This window comes from Cololabis saira, chromosome 7, assembly GCF_033807715.1.
Source record: "Cololabis saira isolate AMF1-May2022 chromosome 7, fColSai1.1, whole genome shotgun sequence".
Taxonomy (NCBI): domain Eukaryota; kingdom Metazoa; phylum Chordata; class Actinopteri; order Beloniformes; family Belonidae; genus Cololabis; species Cololabis saira.
The window spans coordinates 23310789-23331381 of NC_084593.1; the positions used below are offsets into that span (position 1 = coordinate 23310789).

Here is a 20593-nt window from a genome sequence, read left to right on the forward strand (position 1 = left end):
TTATTTCCACTAATGGCTCAAGAGCAAGGAATGCAAGCATACCTGTTAATGAAAGGGGGAGGACTCAGAGGAGGTGTCACTTGTTAGACACAAGCCTCACATGCACAGAGTCGCTGTCGGAGACAAAGACCCAGAGGAGAGTCTCTTTAACTTTTTCAAGGATGGGAAGTTGTTGAGGAAAGGAAGACGGACGGGAGAGCGATGACGTGGAGGAGCCCTCTGGCCCTGGTGAGGGATGCGCTGCACGGTCAGAGGGCCCGGGAGAGGGACCTCCGCACGCTGGTGTCCAACCTGCCCTTTGAGGGACTGGATAAGGGGAAACAACCCAATCGCTTCTTTTCATCTAATGCCATCAAAACCACCAAATACACTCTTCTGTTGTTCATCCCTATGAACCTCTATGAGCAGTTTCACCGTCTGGCCAACATCTACTTTGTGGGCCTGGCTATTCTGAACTTCATCCCTGTAGTGAATGCCTTCCAGCCAGAGGTGGCTCTGATCCCCATCTGTGTCATCTTGGCTCTGACGGCCCTGAAGGATGCCTGGGAGGACTTCAGGAGGTACCAGTCGGACAGGAAGCTCAACAACACGCCGTGTTTCATTTACAGCAGGTAATTCAACGGGACTCCATCCTGTCCTGAACATGGATGCAGTGTGCTCCATTCATGTTCATGCATGATGTGGCAGGTGTAAATCATGATGGTTAGCATCTGTTTGTGATTCTCATCTTCCTGTATGAGTGTGCAGACCTGCGCGATTGGGTTTTGCGTGTGTGTGTGTGTGTGTGTGTGTGTGTGTGTGTGTGTGTGTGTGTGTGTTTACCTCCCCTGCCTTTCAGCACCCCATGGGAATTTTTGACTTAGAAATAGAGAACGTGTGGGAGATTATTCCTCTTTTGAAGAGCCTCACAACAATATCTATCCCCATCACGTTGCACAAATTTGATGAAATCCTCATCTGGGTATTGCGTCAGCAAAGACAGTAAGGCTAGTGGTTATCTATTTCTGAAATACTGGTGAAAAATGAATAATTCACAAAGAAGAATAAACACATTTTCAGCCCTTCTTCTGCTGTGATTTGGAGCACAGTGGGACGAGGAGGAGGGGATGTGGATTTTCTCGGGATGTTAGAATGAAGACACCTCCTACAATCATAAATCCCCAACCTCTGGAGGGTTTGTTGTTAACCAGTAGCTTAGGAATCCTCCATACCAAAGGGGAAAAGCCTCTGACGAGTGCATTTTTATGTCTAAATGTGTCCTTACATCTGTATGTGTGGCGGTACGGTCCAGGTGGTCCGCGGTGTGGACTCTCAATGTGGCATTTCAAACACTTCAGAGAGCACGTTGGGCCATCTGGGGCCGTGAGTGGACATTAGGTGCCTCTGTCGTACACAATCACACATTCAGCTGTTAAGTCAAGGTGAGGAGGTTCCTGTGGGTCTCACAGTTCTTGATGGGTGGGACTACTGAGCCCTCCTTTTTTTACTTGTAAAGATTAAAGCAGAATCGACTGGCTTGGATTTATTTGAAGTTTACAAATGTCTCCTGGAGAAGCTCAGGAATAGATTTCCGGCTCTCAGTCTCTATATCTTGATGAAGTCCATCCATCCAACCACATCTCGGAGAAAGAGATATGTTAATCTGCCAGCAAAAAGGCCCATTCGAATACATTTATGTGAAAAAGGATTTGGAGTTAATTCGTCAGACGTGCTCAAATGCACGCATTTATTTTCCACCATCCATTCTGCTTTTTATAGAGTTGTGATGTGTCTTATCATCTAGGTCATCCTTGCTATCTTCCTCCTGTATCAAACACTTGTCAATCGGCCTGTGCTCAGACACGTTGACTGTTATCATGCTGTTTGAGTACAAATTCCTCTTCAACTTATCTGGTGTTATTGTCTGCTCAGTGGAAATCCTTAAAAACTGCTCTCCACACTACATGGGCTGCTGTCTCTTGTTGTCCCGTGAATCTACATGTAGCGTGAATATCTGTGTCTGTTAAAAGCGTCAGTCACACAAAGTGTTTCTGGGCTTTATTGAAAAGAGTTCAGGCAGTCAAAGCCACTAAAACAACAGTTTTTTTTTTTTCATTTATTACTTTAAAAATTCAAAATCGTTCAACCTTCTTGAATAGGAATTTAACATTTTTGAAGACAGTATGTTTATTTGTTTTGAGTGAAAAGGAAGTGGGTAAATGGATAGTTTGACCTGCTACTTTGTTGGGCCTTTTTCCCTTTGAAAGAGTCACCTTTGGATATTTGTGCTCCAAATATTGTTTTAGTTTAGGTTTTTACATTAGATACCCTTACTGGCACGACCCTCCCATTTATCTGGGCTTTAGACTCGACAGGCGTTCCAGTTTGAGTTTCAGTTGGAGGCAAAAGGACTCTTCCCTAATACCTCACCTGCTGTAGTTTCATAGTTTATCTAAATAATTCTTTGACAAAGAAGCTTATTTGCTTCTCGTGAATTTAGTAATTACAACGCCATCTTTTATCCGGATCTTGCGAGAAAGCAAAAGTGTTGTGCCCCCGAATGCTGAGCTATCCTTTTTAAAATGCTTTTGATTAATCCTGAATACAGTGTAAATATACGTACCAAAGTAAAGTATTCAGCGCAAGCCGAGAACTCACGTCACACCTTTCAGGGCCGGTATTAGACTGTCTGACGCAGGAAAACATTTAAGAAAAGAATATTTGTGCCGGTAAATGAACATACTTTGAAATGCGTTCACATGGCTTTGTTTGCATTGAGGTGTGGTGCTAGGTGGCAGCTACCGATCAGGTCCTACATGCAGAGCAGCATACCTGCAGCTTTCTGTCACTGGTCCTTAGTTGGCTTGACGTGCCGGTTCAGACCAGCCTCCTTTCCTTAAGTATCTATCTAAACATGTCTACTTCAACTTTCCTCATCATATAAGACTTCAAATTTACTCAGACCGTCATCCAAACATACAGGTTCATAAACCTGATCCACCCATAGTGCTAATTTTACATTTGGTAAATCAGGGAAAAAGTTTGTGCAAAAGCAACCTAACAGTGTGACGGTTTATATTTGACATCTGTGACTGCAGGAGGGAGAAGCAGTTTGTAGACAGACGATGGAAGGACGTACGAGTGGGAGATTTTGTCAGGGTGGTTTGCAATGAAATCGTCCCTGCAGACCTCCTTCTCGTCCACACATCAGACCGCAACGGTGCCTGTCACATAGAGACGTCCAACCTGGATGGAGAAACAAACCTGAAACAAAGGATTGTTGTATCAGGACTCTGCAAAACGGTGAGAGACTGACTTTTTCCTCACAGGTTTCTGTCTTGCTTACTCCTTTCCTGGTTCACCTCTCCCCTCCTGTACTCCTCCTCCTCCTCCTCCTCCTCCTCCTCTCCTCCTCCTCCTCCTCCTCTCCTCTCCTCCTCCTCCTCCTCCTCCTCCTCCTCCTCCTCCTCCTCCTCTTTGTCTTTGACATTTAATTCACTTAAGCCGAGCAACTCTGACATTTCATCACATCACTTACAGTAAGTGACGGTTGTATTTCAAAAGTGACAGGAAGCAAAACATTCCCGTCAGTCGATATACTTAAATGCAAATGTTTTGCTTTTCTTTTCTGGTAGAGGTTGAGCAAAGTTTCCATATGTGTCTTTTCTTCTTTCCCAGAGTCCTGAATTTGATCCCGAGAGCTTCAATAGCACCGTGGTGTGTGAAAAACCCAACAACAATCTGAATCATTTCAAGTGTTATGTGTGAGTATCAAAGGCAGAGCAGACGTGGATTATCCCCAAACAGTTCCTCGTTACACTTTGGAGCTGCCGAGCTAAATCAATTCCAGCCACCTCACTGGACTTTTCAGTGCTGGGAGACTCATTTTTTGAGGCTGTAATAAACTAATCGATTTCCTCAGGCACCACGGCTCTTATAGAAAGTCTGCTCTTGTTGCCCAGATATGCCCATAAAATAGAGAGGGGAAAAATGTTAATGCAATATGTAAGCAGTAATGAATATGTAACTAGTTTAGAGAGTAAAAAGGTGTGTTACTTTTTCCTGCTACAGAGAGAAACCCGATAAGGAGAAGGTGGGCGCTGGGATTGAGAGCCTGCTGTTGAGAGGCTGCACAGTGAGAAACACAGAAGATGCTGTCGGCTTTGTGGTATATGCAGGTATTTCACTGACTTAATGCTGAGCTCAGGGGAAGCCACCGCGTGTTTTTCCTTTTATCTTATTTTCAATTAGCTTCTTTTTAATTCTTCACATTTACCACAGTCATGTTCTGTCACATCACACGTTGCAGCTGAACTGACTGAAGCACCTTCGCGATAGTACTCTTGCTTCATTTATTTCTATCACCACATTATACAACCCCAAATCAGAAAAAGTTGGGAGAATGTGGAAAACCTCCCCATCCTTACATTTCTTTGCAGCGAGTATGATTCTAAAGTATTTTATGATTTTAATGCCAGCCTCATTTTATTTGTCAATATCTATTTTTGTATTTCAGTCCTGCAACATATATATAACAAGACGCTTCTAACACTGTAATCATTTTTCCTCATAACCTTTCAGTGGATTTCTGGCATTGAGAATCCCAAACATTGAATCTTTTCAGTTTTTTATTCCTTCTTTCTGAGAGCATGTTTGAATTGTTTGAATATATAGTAATTATTGCCATATTTTTCCTTTGACCAGATCAGGACTGCATGAAGGCCAGTCCAGAACCGCACCCTCTCTTCTCTTGTCTTTATGTGTGTAGCATGTGTTTGCATATGTGTGTGTGTTTCTTTTTTTTTTTTTTTATTGTCCTGAATAAAAAAAAAACATGAAAGGGAAAATGATGTGTAAATGCTGCATCACAGAAATGTAAAATACATTTGTCAACGCATGCAACCCTGATACAACTCTATAGCATCCCAGAGCCTGGCCTTTACACTTGCTTCTTACAGCCTGGGTGGTCCTTTTGTCCTTCATTCAGACCCCACAGTGACCATTTCTTCTAAAATCATAATTGTAATACTGATTTGTCTGACCACATTTCACATTTCCACTGTGTGATGGTCCTTTTCTGATGGCTCTGAGTGCAGAGATGTCAAAACCACCTCTTGATGAGGTTGAGATAAGGCTTATTTTGTGCTCGGTATGTAAGCTCAGTAAGTGCTAAATAAGTTTAATAATTTCATATATTATTTTGGTCTCCAAAGATGATCCTAGACGCTTGTGTCTAGATCAGTTTGTCCATTGCCACCTGAGGGATTAGAGATTATGGGTGTCCACCTTTGTCCATGCCCTTTTTTGAACTGAAATGCCTCAAGAGTCCTTTAAACAGTTATTATTTAGAGAAAAAGAAATGTGAATATCCCTCCCTTCCTTACCAACATTTAATTTAAACCCAGACCCTTTTTTTGCAATGTGAATCTGAAATGAAAAATTGAACATTAAAGAATGAAATGAAGTTGATGAGATAAAAGAAATGAAAGTAAATTAAAAAAAAAAAATTCCTGCCCCTTTAAATATCAGCCCGGTTTATCTGATTTGGTGTTGTAACAGATTTATTGACACACCTTAAACAAGAACAAGTTCCGCCTCACACATTGGTTCTCAACCAATCAACTGACCTCAGAAATCTGACCACAACATCCCAGAGAAAAACCTTTAATAGAGAGAAGCAAAAGAAAAAAGGCTCTAGTCTTTAAGACAGAAAATGACAAACGGTACCGCTGTAATGTACACTATAACAAAATTCGGAACACTGCTTAACGCATTTCATGCTCTTAAACTGTTTTTTCTCATGGCTTTGATGAGGAATCTGTGTTCATTTCTGTCCCAACGTCAGCCAAACTAAACAAACAACTATTTCTCAATGAATTGTATCATCTATTTGAAGTTGTAACAACCTTTTATCAAGCATCCAAAAATGAAAACATGTTTTACCATAATAATACTGACTTTCTGTTGTGTTTGCTGACCGTCTGAATCAACCTTCTTCTCCTACAACATTTAAGGCCATGAAACCAAGTCCATGCTCAACATCAACGGGTCAAGATACAAGCGCAGCAAACTGGAGCGGAAGCTAAACATAGACGTCTTCTTCTGCGTAATTCTCCTCTTCACCATGTGCCTCGTCGGAGCAGTAGGTCAGTAATGAATGACATCATTTAACTGAAGGGTCACTACACGTACTGACTCATTTCCATTCACGAGGAGACATCATATTGAGAATTTTAGAAAGATTCACATTTGCCAGGGGCCCAGTGAAGTAAGGAGGGGTTAGGAGACAGTGGCGCCAAAAATAGCTTTCCTGTCTGTGCAAGTGTGATTAATCCCGTCTTCATACGTGCAGGGCACTTCTTATGGCTGCAGGCGCTGCCCAGTGTACCCCCGTATTTGCTCCCTGACAGCACTGGTCACCTGAACAGTCCCAGTCTGTCCAGTTTCTACATGTTCTTCACCATGATCATCCTGCTGCAGGTATCTCACAGAATGTGACTGTTTAGTTTGTATCCTTTTGAACCCATAAAACGAATATTCTTTCTTCTTGTCTAATTTATTTATGTTTTCTTTCGGGGTTACCCTTCACCTTTTACTCCTCTTCTCTCTCCCATTTCTTTCTTCTTACTGTGCCCCCACCACTCTCTGCTGAATCATCTTTCCTCTGCAGGTCCTGATTCCCATCGCTCTCTACGTGTCCATTGAATTGGTCAAGATCGGTCAGATCTTCTTCATAACCAACGACGTGGACCTGTACGATGAGGAAACAGACAGCCGGGTCCAGTGTAGGGCTCTGAACATCACAGAGGACCTGGGCCAGATTGAATACATATTCTCAGACAAGACAGGCACCCTCACTGAGAACAAGATGGTGTTCCGCAGGTGCTCCGTCATGGGTGCCGAATATCCACATAAAGAGAACGGTAAAACGTTCACAATGACACATGCTATTGACATGTCGCCCTTATTCATTATATAATGGAATTTAGTCAAAATGATATAGTTTTAGTTGCTGCAAGGGAGTTATTTGTCCAAATATGTCTGCAAATTTAAATTTTGACCAATTTCTTCGTGAGTAGTTCTGAGCAGCTTTAAAGTAGTAATGTTTCATTAAAGGTAGAAAACAGACACACACATGTACATATATATATATATACATATTGCTTCTGTTAGAATTCACGGTCACAGGAGAAGTAATTGAAAGGTATTTTACAGAGAAAAGGTGTAAGTTATTAGATTTCCAAATTATCGCTTAAGTTATGTAACACTTTCTCATTCTAAGTAGTTTAATTCTATACATATATACATACCGTATACACATAGTGTATATATACACGTATACACATCTCTTACATACACACACATACATATATATATATATATATATATATATATATATATATATATGTTTTGTGCAGAATTCAAAAAAGTGCCATACACTGCTTGATTAGTTCAGGACACAAACGATTGAAAAAAAAAATATCAAAGAACACTTTGATTTCTCTTTTCTTTTTTTCCTTCTCCCTCTGTTTTTGCAAAACATGTTTTTAGTTTTTCGTCTTTTTTTTAAATGAAATTTACATGTGTTATATGAAAGATGTCATGTGTTCTATCTTGCTGTTGTTTTTGCAGATATTTCGTTGTTATTTCTGTTTTGTTATTGCGACGTACTCCCCAGGGGTTCTGTACAGAAGGCACCACAGAATTAATTCTCATTTTAGTCATCCTCATCATGACATATAATCCCATTAGTGGCGAGAGTCTTAGAATAACCTCACTTTTTTTGTAGAATCAAGTCACATGGAGCCACAAACTCACTTTGCATAACACGTCTTGATCCTCAGCTGTTTGCCAGATGTTCACTTGGCATTAACTTCTCGGTTGGTTCTGCATGTTACACTTTATTTTCAGTCATGCTGCGTCATTATTAGGGCTGCTTATTTATCATTCGGGGTTACTGGGGCTCACTTGTTAAAGTTGTAGTCTTCCAGGTGTAACACTGATGATTTTGATCCACAGAATCCACTGATCCACTGAGCCCCACATTACCACATTACGTTAAAACATACTGTAGAGGTGCCCTGTAGATCTTATAACAAGGTGAAAGGGCACCATGTAAGGGTGAACCAAATCCCGTTTGATGTGCAGGCGTGGCTCTGTCTTGAACATGTGTGCAAATTCAGATTTCTTTTCACATTATGATAAAGCTTCACTTGAAAAATATAACCCTTAAAAGAATGAAAACCCATCTGTGGTCAGTGTTACATGATTCCTGAGTTTGATTTGTTGTAGCTCACCTGACGATAGGTCGTCCCAATAAGGCACTTTAGCTCAGTTGTGGTTGAGGCTCAACATTTAACAGGACCTGATCTACCAATGTGGATTTGTTATGGATCTGCAGCTATCCGTCTAGCCGTCCTTGATGAACCAGAGTCAGATGATGATGTCATCTTCAACAAGGAGTCCAGACCCAAGACACAGGCCAAGTGGTACGTGGGAGATAATGAGACCAACCCCAAAGACACAAAACGCTGTGGCAGCCGCCGCTGGAGCAAGGGGGCGGAAAATGCCCAGAGCAACGTGGCCTTCAGCAGTCCATTGGTATGACGGTGACTCTGTCAAGAAGAAAGAGAGACTGAACTAAGAATCAGACGCTGTTTTATTATGATAATCAGTACTCGAGTTGAGGGGGGGTGAGGGGGGATGGAATCCCCTCTGAGATAAAAACGGTCAAAATCATCCCCCCTGTACAACTGACACCCCCCTTTCCATCCCTTATGTCATTTCATCAATGAATGAAGAGTTATCACCAGAAAAATAACAATACAAAAATAACTTATTTCACAATGTTCACCTGTTTCAAGTACATTTTCACTTGAAATAATTAGATCTGTCAGTGGGGACAAGATTTATCTTCTTATTACAAGCAAAATAATATTGTTCCACTGGCAGATTTTTCTACTTGTTTCAAGGACTGATTATTTTTTAGCCTTAATCCTTGAACTTTTATCTTTTTATAAATTTTACATATTCTATATTGTATGTCAGGGTGCTTTGGTCTCCCAGTTTTTTTAATTTTTTTATTATGCTTATTTTTCAATCAAAATGTCAAAGCACCTTGTATTTCATGTACCTGGATGAAAGGTGCTATATAAATAAAATTTGATTGATTGATTGAAGTGAAAATCTACTTGAAACAGGTGAAAATTGTTGTTTTAAGTGTAATGAGATTTTTTTACTAAAATGAGACATTTTAACTAGAAATAAGACAAATATTCTTGTTAAGATTTTGAGTTATTGCAGTGATCCATTTTGCTTATCCTGTGAAGGACAGAGTCATATTGATAAGTTCAGAAAACTGTTTTTTATTGTTGTGTTTTGATGTATTTGATGTAAGCCCAGTGGATATTTAAAGCTTACAGAAGGCTGCATTTAACTGCTGCTATGTCATTCCTGCAGTATTCCTGCAGGTGTTTTGGTCAGTGCTATTATTTGTAATATATTATATTATTTGTACCGTAATCAGCACAAATTATCTGTCCCCATATGATAAAATCCACCATCCCCCCTGATTTTTTTTTACAACTCAAGTACTGATGATAATCATGAGTCAGGAGCAAAATTGAATTACATATGTCAATTAATATGGTGTGTTTTATTAATCCAGCAGTCAAACCAAAAATGGGTGCATCGGATGGCCATTCCAACTCACTGTCCATAATCCCATCTATTACCCGTACCAATCCATCCATCCTGCTTCTTCCTATTTGGGGTCATGGGTGTCTGATGGAGCCTATCCCTGTTGTCTTCAGGTGAAAGGTGGGGGTACACCCTGGACAGGTCGCCATCCATCACACTTTACTGGATGCCACATATTTAGCATTTAAAATTCATAAGGATTTGACCCGTGATTAGTTTTGAATATGGATGTCCTTCCTTGAGCATAATCACATCTGACTCCCCACCAAGAAAACCTAAGAAAAAATGTCAATTTGTTTTCCCAAATGTGACCTAACCTTAGGTCGAAATTCCTCATGCTCCCAGTCCCTGCTGCAGATGGTCAAGTCGCTAGGTGTCAGTGATGATCACATTCATTTTGGCTCAACTCTGCCCCTGTGCCTCTGAAGGGACATATGGTCCCACTGAGTACCATTTGGCACAGATCGCTGAAGTTACTTGAACTGTAAACGTGCACTATAGATTAGTCATCTTGTTTTGATATAGAATACGGTACCTCTGTTTCTATTTTTGTCTGCAGGGCAGAGAGCAGGAGCTTGGAGGTGTAGGCTAAGAGAGAAAAAACAGCAGCGTAGTCTATTTTTGCTCTCCCCTCATGCTGTGTCTCAAGCAGAGCAGAGTATTTTAAATGAATGAAAACTTCCTCCCATCCTCACGTCCAGTCTCACGAGTGTGGATGGAAAGTTCAAGAACTATCTGTGACACCCTCACCCCCCCACCACCCCACCACCCCAACTCAAATTAACCAACAAATGAACGTAAGCAAGACGTAGTTCAGCAACACACATGCAGTCATCATATTTTGCTCCACCAGGAAACCGAGGTGATTCCAGACGAGAAGCTGCTTGAACGGATTAGTGGAGCAGAGAGCAGCACCCGAGGCAGCGGAGGAAAAATAGATCCTTACCTGGACTTCTTTCTGGCTCTCGCCATTTGCAACACAGTGGTTGTTTCCATGGAAACAGTTCAGAGACGGAGGGTGAGTTTGCTGCCAGTGAACATACAACATTTAATGGAGGAGAGAGAGAAAAATGGATGTAAGATTTGTTCTTTTAAACTTTGAATATCCTGTACCTCCACAAACATAAAACTGCCTTATATTTTGTCAAGCAAGTATTTTGAATAATATTCAAGTGTCTTCAACATTTTTTTAATAGATTTTTTATAGCAGTAGAAACCTGCTGAACAGTTATTTGGCTAAAACAACGGAGGAAAACTTTCCATCAAATATGGATTTTATCTTTAACCTTTTTCTGTTGTCATTTCTCTAAATTTGCCACAAAGTTAAGAAAGATGTGCAGAGGAAATTGGGGTAGGCTTTATTATTTATTTTTTTATAAATCTTTTTATTGGTATTTTTTTGGCAAAAATAAAATGGTCCAAAACAAAAATCAAAATCAACCCTATCCAATATGCCATCTTTTAAACCCCAACCCACCCACAATTGCATGGCTGGGTCAATAGAAAGACCGGAAATCTCACTGAAGGACTTAAAGATTTCCCTCCAAAATGTTTCCAGAGCTGGACAGAACCAGAACATGTGAGCGAGAGTGCATGGGGAGTGTTTGCATCTATTACAAGCTGGATCAACATTTGGGAAAATTGGGGTAGGCTTTATTAATCTGAGCTTTTGCTGTTCCCAACTGTGCTGTCCTGAGGTGTAACAGATGGCAGAAATCTGTGTGTTTTCCCCCCTTGAGTCTGTAATTAAAGTTAAATGCACTAAGCAAGGGCAAAAGTGACAAAGTTGTTGTTGTGAACGGTTCGGGTGTGGAATAAAATATGTCAAGACGTATTTATCCTTTTCTTTTGTTACACTTTTTTCAGGTGAGTGTGTCTCCAGGCTCCTGTCAGAAAAATAACCCTTTGGAAAGCTTGTCCAACATGATGAAAAAGGCTGGGTCTTTATGCAACATCCTCACCTCCTGCCAGCGCGAGCCCAGGAGGAACCGCACCTTCTCAGAGGAATCGGTTAAAGAATCAGTAAAAATGGAGACGACTGCGAACACCGATGGATTCCACACATGTTCTCTCAATGCCCTGTCCCGGCCCGACGGGCCTGCGGCAGCGTCACATGACGTGTGCTTTGAGGCAGAGAGTCCAGACGAGGCTGCCTTGGTCTACGCAGCCAAGGCATATGGCTTCACCCTGGTGGCCCGTACCCCTGACAGTGTGATAGTGAGAGTCCCGTCTGGGGAGGACTTGGTGTTCGAGGTGCTGGATACATTGACCTTTGACTCAAACAGGAAGAGAATGTCTGTTTTAGTGCGACACCCAGTCACCAAAGAGTGTGTTTTGTACACGAAAGGTGCAGATTACGCCATCATGGAGCTACTTGGAACGCCATACGCAGGTAAGCACAGGTGAAGATAGATTTAGAAGCATTTACTATTTTCATTTGTACTCTATTCAACAGGCTTTGTTTCACATTATCTTAAAAGCATCATGATATGGCTCGTTGTGAATTACTGAAACTGAAATTTAACTGAAAATAAATTTTGCTCTTAATTGGAATAATACGGAGCCCATCTGGTGACATTTGAAAAAAATAAAATAATGCGTGGCCACGCATTAATAACTCGTGGCCACGAGTTAATATCTCGTGGCCACGAGATAATTAATGCATGGCCACGAGTTATTAATGCGTGGCCACGCATTATTTTATTTTTTTCAAATGTCACATGTTATTACTACACTCGCCATGACAATACTCTTGCTCTTTAATATAAATAGACTATAATTACCGTTATTAATAATGAATAACCATCCCACCAAGGAAGTTGCATCCACGAAGTCCAGACAGTAGGTTATAATGCCATCCACGAGTAAAATGATGCGTGGGCACGAGATACATAATGCGTGGCCACGCATTGATTATCTCGTGGCCACGAGATATTAACTCGTGGCCACGAGTTATTAATGCGTGGCCACGCATTATCTTATTTTTTTCAAATGTCACCAGAGGGGCTCCGTAGAATAATTATAGGTCATTTCAAAATGAAAAAATAAAGTGCATAATTGTGTACATTTATCTCTAGAACACCCCAGTGGAAATCAGAAAAACGTAGCAGCTGATACCCAAAATCACCTCGACTGCTATGCAAAGGATGGCCTTCGTACACTATGCATTACAAAAAAGGTACAAAATTAGAATTAGTAACAGTGAATGTCATCACTTTCTTTTTTTTAACAGGCATGAGCTTTTTATCTTCTTTTCTTCTGCACATGTTGCAGGTTGTGAGTGACCAGGTGTACAAAAGCTGGTTATTGGACAGAAAGAGAGCTCTGGCTGCAATAGACAGCAGAGAGGAGCTCATCATGGCCACGGCTGTGCAGCTGGAGACGGACCTCACCCTGCTAGGTAACATACATCAACCCAGTCATGGACGATGTTTGAATGGTATATCCGTTTGATGTGCTCTGTGAGGGAATGATGCCCTTCTTGGAATATATGACCTTCTGCAGGGGCAACGGGCATTGAGGACCGTCTGCAGGAGAGCGTCCCAGACACCATTGTGGCACTGCGAGAGGCAGGGATCCAGGTGTGGGTGCTGACAGGTGACAAGCCAGAGACAGCTGTCAACATTGGCTATGCCTGCAGGCTACTGGAAGAGGAAGACCTGGTGATTAACATGAGCTGCAGAAACAAGGTGAGACGGCTCCTGGCTGCATCACAGAAACGTTTGTTATTTGACTGAAGAGACTTTTTTGATTGAGGCAACAAAACATCTAAATCTTAATACTATAGCTGAGCTGTGAGCTTTTAGCTAAGCCCAGCATCACAGTCTGTTATTTAAGAGATATGGAAAATGTTCCTAAATGTTTCCTCAGTGCTCAAGTGTTGTAAAAATCTGTATCTCCTGGTGCTTTTAATAACCACATATAACTTTTAAAGATCAGATTTGTTTGTAGGTGTTCTGCATAAACCAAATCATCTTACATCCAGATATCTGACCAAACCAACATGTTCTTAAAAAAAAATATATACCGGTATTTTATATGTCAAAAAAACAAACAAACCTCCCATTTACCATTTTATTTTTGAATTTTAAATATCCAAAGATGCTCCTAAAGATGCACTGGGTTCAGATCCAAACTCGAGCTGGCATTAAAGCCAGTGTTTCCTTGTAGTTACAACTCTGTTTGGCAGAGTTGTTGCTTTATTGGAACTAAACCTTTACTCCAGCTAAAGGGGACGGTCGCTTCATCCATCCCTCCAATCCTGACTACTCCTGTCACCAAAGCGTGATGCTGCCATCATCATCTTTGATTGTAGGGATTTATCAGGTTGTATAAAACCTCATTCAGCTCTGATATTTAGCATCAAGAGTGAAACCTTGAATGAAAAGATGTGTTTATTTTCTAACCATGCCTGATAAAGTTAAAGTATACACAGGTGAATTCCTCTTGTTTTTTGTCCATCAGTTAATTTCCCTTCCAGCAGGCTCGTGAGATTTTCACCTGCGAGATTATCTTCCTTCCAATTTAAATTATTGGGCCCTTTTGACTATTTTTACTTTTCACCTAAAGGTCAAACCCTCACATTTCTGAAAAGGATATGATGTCTGGTGTGAGGCCTGCCCCTCTGAGGTCATTAAAGATCTGGTAGCTCAGGAATGAACCTTTAATTACAACCTGACCAACCTGCCTGCTCATCCTGACCTCAAATAGATAGAAATTGCCTGCCAGCTCGGAGGGATACGCCAACAACTTTCAGAAACTAAGGGGCTGCTGTGCTCCCCTCAGAGGCATTAGTGGCTGATGACGAATGGAGTGAGTACCCCCAACACAATAACTAGTGCTTTCATATCTAATTACCCGTCTAGTATTCAACCCTCCGAGGAAATACCCTTTAATGAACTGTTTTTTTTTTCTTTTTTTTAACAACCATAACTCGATAACCACTTGAGATATGCACTCCTCCAACCACCCCCCTACCAAGTCTAATGAAACTGGGCCAGTGTGAAGCTGTTGTTAGGCAGAAGGAATACAAACATGGAGTAATCCTTTTGTAAAAATCCAGAGAATTTCCTTCTGGCCAAGTCTGGAGCTATTTAGACCCGAAATGAGGAGTGGAATGATACTGTCTGACTCAGCAGAAGAGTAATGTTGTTTCCTCTGCCAGCACATACTCTAATCTGAGTCCTTTGAAAATGCAAAACTCATACAGTGTTGTTTAAGAGTTACCTGAAACATTTGGTAACTCCATGGTCATGAGATAAAAGCTACAAAAGAAGCCACCTATTTGCAAGAAGCAAAAATATAAAATTCAAATGATCTATAGTTTTCATTGTCTTTAAGCCAAATATATTTTACTTCCTGTCCCATATGGCAAAAGCTGGACTTCTTTTCGACCAAATGTCACACACATCAAAATAAATAGTTAAACCGTGACGTCATCCTTAAACAAGCAACTGTTGTTGTTTTCCAGCTCTCGTGTACCTCCATCCTGGACTGCACTCTGGAAGAGGTGAGGAGCTACAGCGAGGACCCTCGTAACGTGGACACCACCCCAAACATTTCTCTGGTGATAGACGGAAACACCCTGGACATGGCTGTGTCGCCTGACCTGCAGGACCGCTTCGTGGACCTGGCGAAGCGCTGCCGCTCTGTGCTCTGCTGCAGAGTGAATCCCTTACAAAAGAGCAGGGTGGTGAAACTGATGAGAGAAAAGCTGAAAGTCATGGCCCTTGCAGTTGGTAAGGGAGTCTAATAAACTTAGATTTTGTGATTTATAAGGTTTATTATATGTTACTAAATGTAAATAGTTTATTTGATTAATTCACTCAAATAGGATGCAACTTTTAATCTGAAAGGAACTTTCTAAAGTATAAAAAAAAAATGAAATCAAGTGTATAAACAACACACAAGCCTAAGCAATGTTACTTAATTAGATGTTGAGGTAACGGTGCAGATGGTTCCTAAGAATCTTCTCTGTGTCACCTGAAAAACCATTTTATTGAACCAATGACTTTCAACTGGTTGTTGCAAGAGAGAGACAGAACGTAAGACTGTAATACTCAGAAAGAAAAAAAGCAAAAAAAATGTTTTCCAGCAAATGTGAACATTTATATATGAGGGGTCTTGGTAGGTATTAAATGAGCCATCTTCAAGTTTGTTATAGGCTCAGCAAGAACTGCCCACGTTGGCCATGCTTGAATAAAACAGTACTGAATGGGTGTGGGTTTAAACAGATGCCTGATACGGGATCCACCCAACACCCAACAGGCACATTTAGGGAGGATTCCACATGTTAAAGACCCGAATTTAGGTTTACATTGTAAGCCACCTCCACACTTATCACTACGCACACAGATGAGCGCATCAGGGCCAATGTGGGCTTCAATGTGGCTAACAGAAGAGAAACGCATGAATAAGGTGGAAACGGGTTTTGATTCAGCAAATTAATGAGAAAACACAAGTGGGGCTAAAATTAACAATAGCTTTTAGCATATTTTTGCATCAAACCTATACAGGCTGTCAACACTGGAACATCCAACCTGTTGTTACTCCACCTGAATCTCATTAGTCGGGCACTTTCTTACCACATACAAATGTTGGCTTAGTTGCTTCAACGGGATGTCCGCCTGAGCCTTAGAAACATTAATGTTTTTTTAATCTTATTGTTTTTTGTATAATTAAGATTACATCCAATGAAAAAGAAAACACTGACAAAAGCTTAAGGATTATTTCAATAACTCAGTAATAAAAATATCCAAATGTATATCTTGTTAATGATAATATAATCAAATAAGTTTAAAATGGCAAAATCTTCTAACAACTCTAACATTCACTCCATTAACTCCATTTGTTATGAAGTAAGAAAAAAAGATGTTAGCTGTATATATAGCTGAATATATATATATATATATATATATATATATATATATATATATATATATATATATATATATATATATATATATATATATATATATATATATATATATGTATGTATGTATGTATGTGTGTGTGTGTGTGTGTGTGTGTGTGTGTGTGTGTGTGTGTGTGTGTGTGTGTGTGTGTGTGTGTGTTTGTGTGTGCGTGTGCGTGTGCGTGTGCTTGTGCGTGTGTGTGTGTGTGTGTGTGTGTGCATAGAAAATTAATGAGAAAACACAAGTGGGACTGCCCAAAATAATTGAATTACGTCAATAAGAACTTTAACTGTACATTACATATACACTATCTGTCCCTACAACCAAAATGACAAAGTAACAGAAAAATGTATTGCATAACTCATTTGGTAATTACTGTCCAAATAGGTTAAAGCTTAAAGATGTTACTAAAACATATTGAGACATCATTATTTATAAAAACCGAACAACAAGTTAAGCTCACAGTTAACCAAGTAATTGTTGAATGGTTTCTAGACAATTATTGTGGTCATTTTAAGGTTGTGCACATGTGATGAAGGTGATAATCGTGCTCATGTGATGAAGGTGATACTCGTGCACATGTGATGAAGGTGATAATCGTGCACATGTGATGAGGGTGATACTCGTGCTCATGTGATGAAGGTGATACTCGCACTGTGGTTTCAGGTGATGGTGCAAATGATGTCAATATGATCCAAGCTGCTGATGTTGGCATCGGGATCTCCGGCCAGGAGGGGATGCAGGTTGGAAATGACTTCCGTAGCTTGAGTGATGTTATCTTCATCTCTGTTTACACATCCTTGAACGTGCTATAACAAGCCCCTGTCATTTTCAGGCGGTCATGGCGAGTGACTTTGCCATTTCTCACTTCAAGCACCTAAAAAAACTTCTCCTGGTCCATGGACACTGGTGCCACACTCGGTTGGCCAAAATGATCATTTACTTCTTCTACAAGAATGTAGTAAGTGTTGTTACTGAATCAAAGTGATCTGCTGCGCGTGTGAACTGTGTGCTCTGATTCGTCATCTCATTGTCTGTACACTCATGTGTTTCTCAGGCCTATGTGAACTTGCTGTTCTGGTATCAGTTCTTCTGCGGATTCACTGGCACTGCAATGATCGACTACTGGCTGATGATTTTCTTCAACCTTTTCTTCACCTCTGTTCCGCCCATCATGTTTGGAGTCATGGACAAAGATGTTTCTGCAGACATGCTGCTGGGGATTCCTGAACTTTACAGGACTGGTCAGGGTGCAGGGGTCAGTGAGATAAATAATCTGTAAAGAGTCAGTAAAGATTATTTTTTTGTGTATTTTTATTTTTTTCTCTGATACCTGTGTGGGTTTTTTGTCTTTTTTCTTTTTCTTTTTAGGAATACAATTTTTTAACATTCTGGCTTTCCGTCCTGGATGCCTTCTACCAGAGTCTTGTGTGCTTCTTTATTCCATATTTGGTAAGAGACACATTTCTTCATCTGTTTGTCATTACGAGATCTATAGTTATGCATCTGTTGTTGCTTATCACTTACTGACTAATAACTAGTTTCTCCTGGAATTTGTTAACATATTCACTTTCCATGCAGGCTTACCAGGGTTCAGACGTTGATATTTTCACTTTTGGAACTCCACTCAACACAAGTGCTTTATTTACCATCCTGTTGCATCTCTCGATAGAGATCAAATCTTGGGTGAGTGCTGAGCAGATGGGTGTCTATTTGTAGATTCAGTTACGGTACAAAACCAGTGATGCAGCGTCTTTCAGCTGAGAAGTCCCAATCAGTAATTTGACACCCAAAAGGCTCCATAAATTATTGTAGGGTATGAAAAATATTCAATACATTAAGGTACCTGGAAGAAATAAGAAGTATTGATTTACTTTTTTATATCAATTTGATTACTGCTAGTATGTTAAACTGCTGTTTTGTTTAACCTTTGATTACCTTTTAGACGGTGGTTCACTGGATTATCATGCTGGGTAGTGTGACGTTATACTTCGTTGTGACGCTTGCCTACAGCGCCATCTGCGTCACCTGTAATCCTCCATCCAATCCTTACTGGATCCTGCAGAGCCAGATGGCCGACCCCATGTTCTACCTTATCTGCACCCTCTCCACTGTGGTGGCTCTGCTTCCCAGGTACCATCAGCCTCGTCCTCCCTGTGTGGGTCCAGGTGCTCTTTGAACGCAGCGCAGCATCATAAGATTGCCCTCGAGAACAGAAACTGAAAATGTGTTATCTAATTTGGTATTTTGTTTATAAAATAAAATGTGCTTACAAAGTCAAACAGCCAAAATCCAAAAAATTTCCAAATAACAATTAAACTACAATTAGGAACGTTGTTGCGTATAAGTGTAACGGGAAAGTAATTGATGACTGCTTCCTATTCTGTTTATTCATATTGACTAATGTTGCACTACCGTGGATGTTTTAAGGCACCAGGGGATACCAAAATCACTAAAGGCAGCAGATCATACTTTTATTTAAATACATTTTGAAATAAAACTTGTGAGTGCCACAAAGCTCACCTGGTTGAGGAAGTGCACAGCGTGCGGAGGCTACAGCCCTCGTTCAGCCCATGTTTAAGTCCCAGCATGTGGCCCTTTGCTTCATGTCTTCCCCGTCTCTCTCTGGTTTCCTTTTCTGTCTATTGTAAGTAAAGACCCAGGTCTCTATATCTACACTTCTGCATGGTGACAAAGAATTCAATATTTAGGAAAACTAATGAGATACCACTGTTCTCTGGTCTGTTTTTAGGAAATCACATTACATCAGTTATTTGCTTTTTGAGTTGTTCAGATCATAAACTGTTAGCAAATTGTGAGGTTGTTGTGGCACAAATAAACTTTGAGCTGATTGGTAATTAAATAACAGTAATTGTGAGAGTCAGGATCAACTGCAGCATCTCTCATCTTCTTCTCAGTTACTGATGCTTCTGAAAGTGCTGGTATTTAGAGGGAATGCTCTGATTTACATCAAAGGCCTGCATATTTTACACTGGCCTACTTTCTCACTGCCACACTCTCTCTCCCAGGTACACGTTTCACGTGCTGAGGAACTCTGTCGCCCCCTCACCGCTCATACAAGCCAGGCAACTGGACCGATTGGAGCCCTCTACCAGGGAGCAGTGTATGAAGGAGTGGAGGAGCTTCAGGGGTGGAGGGAAGGTCAAACGCTCCCAGCTGTCCCCCCCACCCTCTCCCATGCCGGAGACCCCTGCAGACTTTTATCCTGAATCTCTGACTACTGGTAGTATCATGGGGGATGACTTCTCACTGAATGTCATCACTGACAGCTATCAGAGGCGTGTGTACACATGAGAGAGAGTCGGCCTCGCAGGAAAAGAGAAGCACTATGATCTTTATTTATTGAGAAATTGTGAATATCTATTGTAAGAAGATATAATGCTAATGTCTTATTTTGGAAACGCAATCAAGGAATAATACTCCTCCTCCCTGACTGGAGTTAATTTTACAGTAAACTACACGAGAAAAATCACGCACTCCCTCCACCTCTTCCTTTCTTCATTGAAAAAGTAACACATAAGCCTGTTACTTTTTTTTTTACACAGTGGCAACCCAATTAGTCATACCAACCACCTCTGAATAAGGGGGACTTTTAACTGTTATTAAAACGAAATCATGTATGTCGGTTTTTGTGTAGATTTCACGCTCCTTTAAAATTTGTCACGGCTATTCATGCAAATCCACTTTTTCTTTTCCCAAGTGTGAATGTGTGTCTGTATGTTTGTGGTACGGTAATGGAGCATCTGGATCAAACAAGCAAAAAGATAATTTTCAAAAAATCTGAAGAAAAGGCTTCTAAACCAAAGTTTGGTGCTTTTTTCTTTCTTTTTGGGGGGAAATAGTGTACACAGGCGAATTCACAGTTATCATAAGCATACTTCATTATACAGTAGCAGCTCGGCTTATGTAATATCACAGCCCGCGGTTAGATCGTGCTGCCCTCTAGCGTTAGGAGTAAGAACTGCAGGAAGGTCACAGGA

General features: G+C 40.7%; 1 protein-coding gene across 1 annotated transcript; it reads left to right on the forward strand.

Annotated features, from left to right (window-relative positions):
- The first annotated feature begins 120 nt into the window (after positions 1 to 120).
- Positions 121 to 20365, forward strand: atp10b (ATPase phospholipid transporting 10B). Its single transcript, XM_061726242.1, has 21 exons — positions 121 to 611; positions 3078 to 3282; positions 3658 to 3743; positions 4051 to 4157; positions 5994 to 6125; positions 6332 to 6459; positions 6650 to 6902; positions 8381 to 8580; positions 10532 to 10696; positions 11545 to 12070; positions 12756 to 12856; positions 12952 to 13078; positions 13183 to 13367; positions 15149 to 15416; positions 17259 to 17335; positions 17428 to 17553; positions 17650 to 17850; positions 17964 to 18044; positions 18174 to 18278; positions 18538 to 18725; positions 19622 to 20365. The coding sequence occupies exons 1-21, from the start codon at positions 202 to 204 to the stop codon at positions 19905 to 19907; spliced, it is 3957 nt and encodes a 1318-aa protein (XP_061582226.1). The 5' UTR covers positions 121 to 201; the 3' UTR covers positions 19908 to 20365.
- The last annotated feature ends 228 nt before the right edge of the window (positions 20366 to 20593 follow it).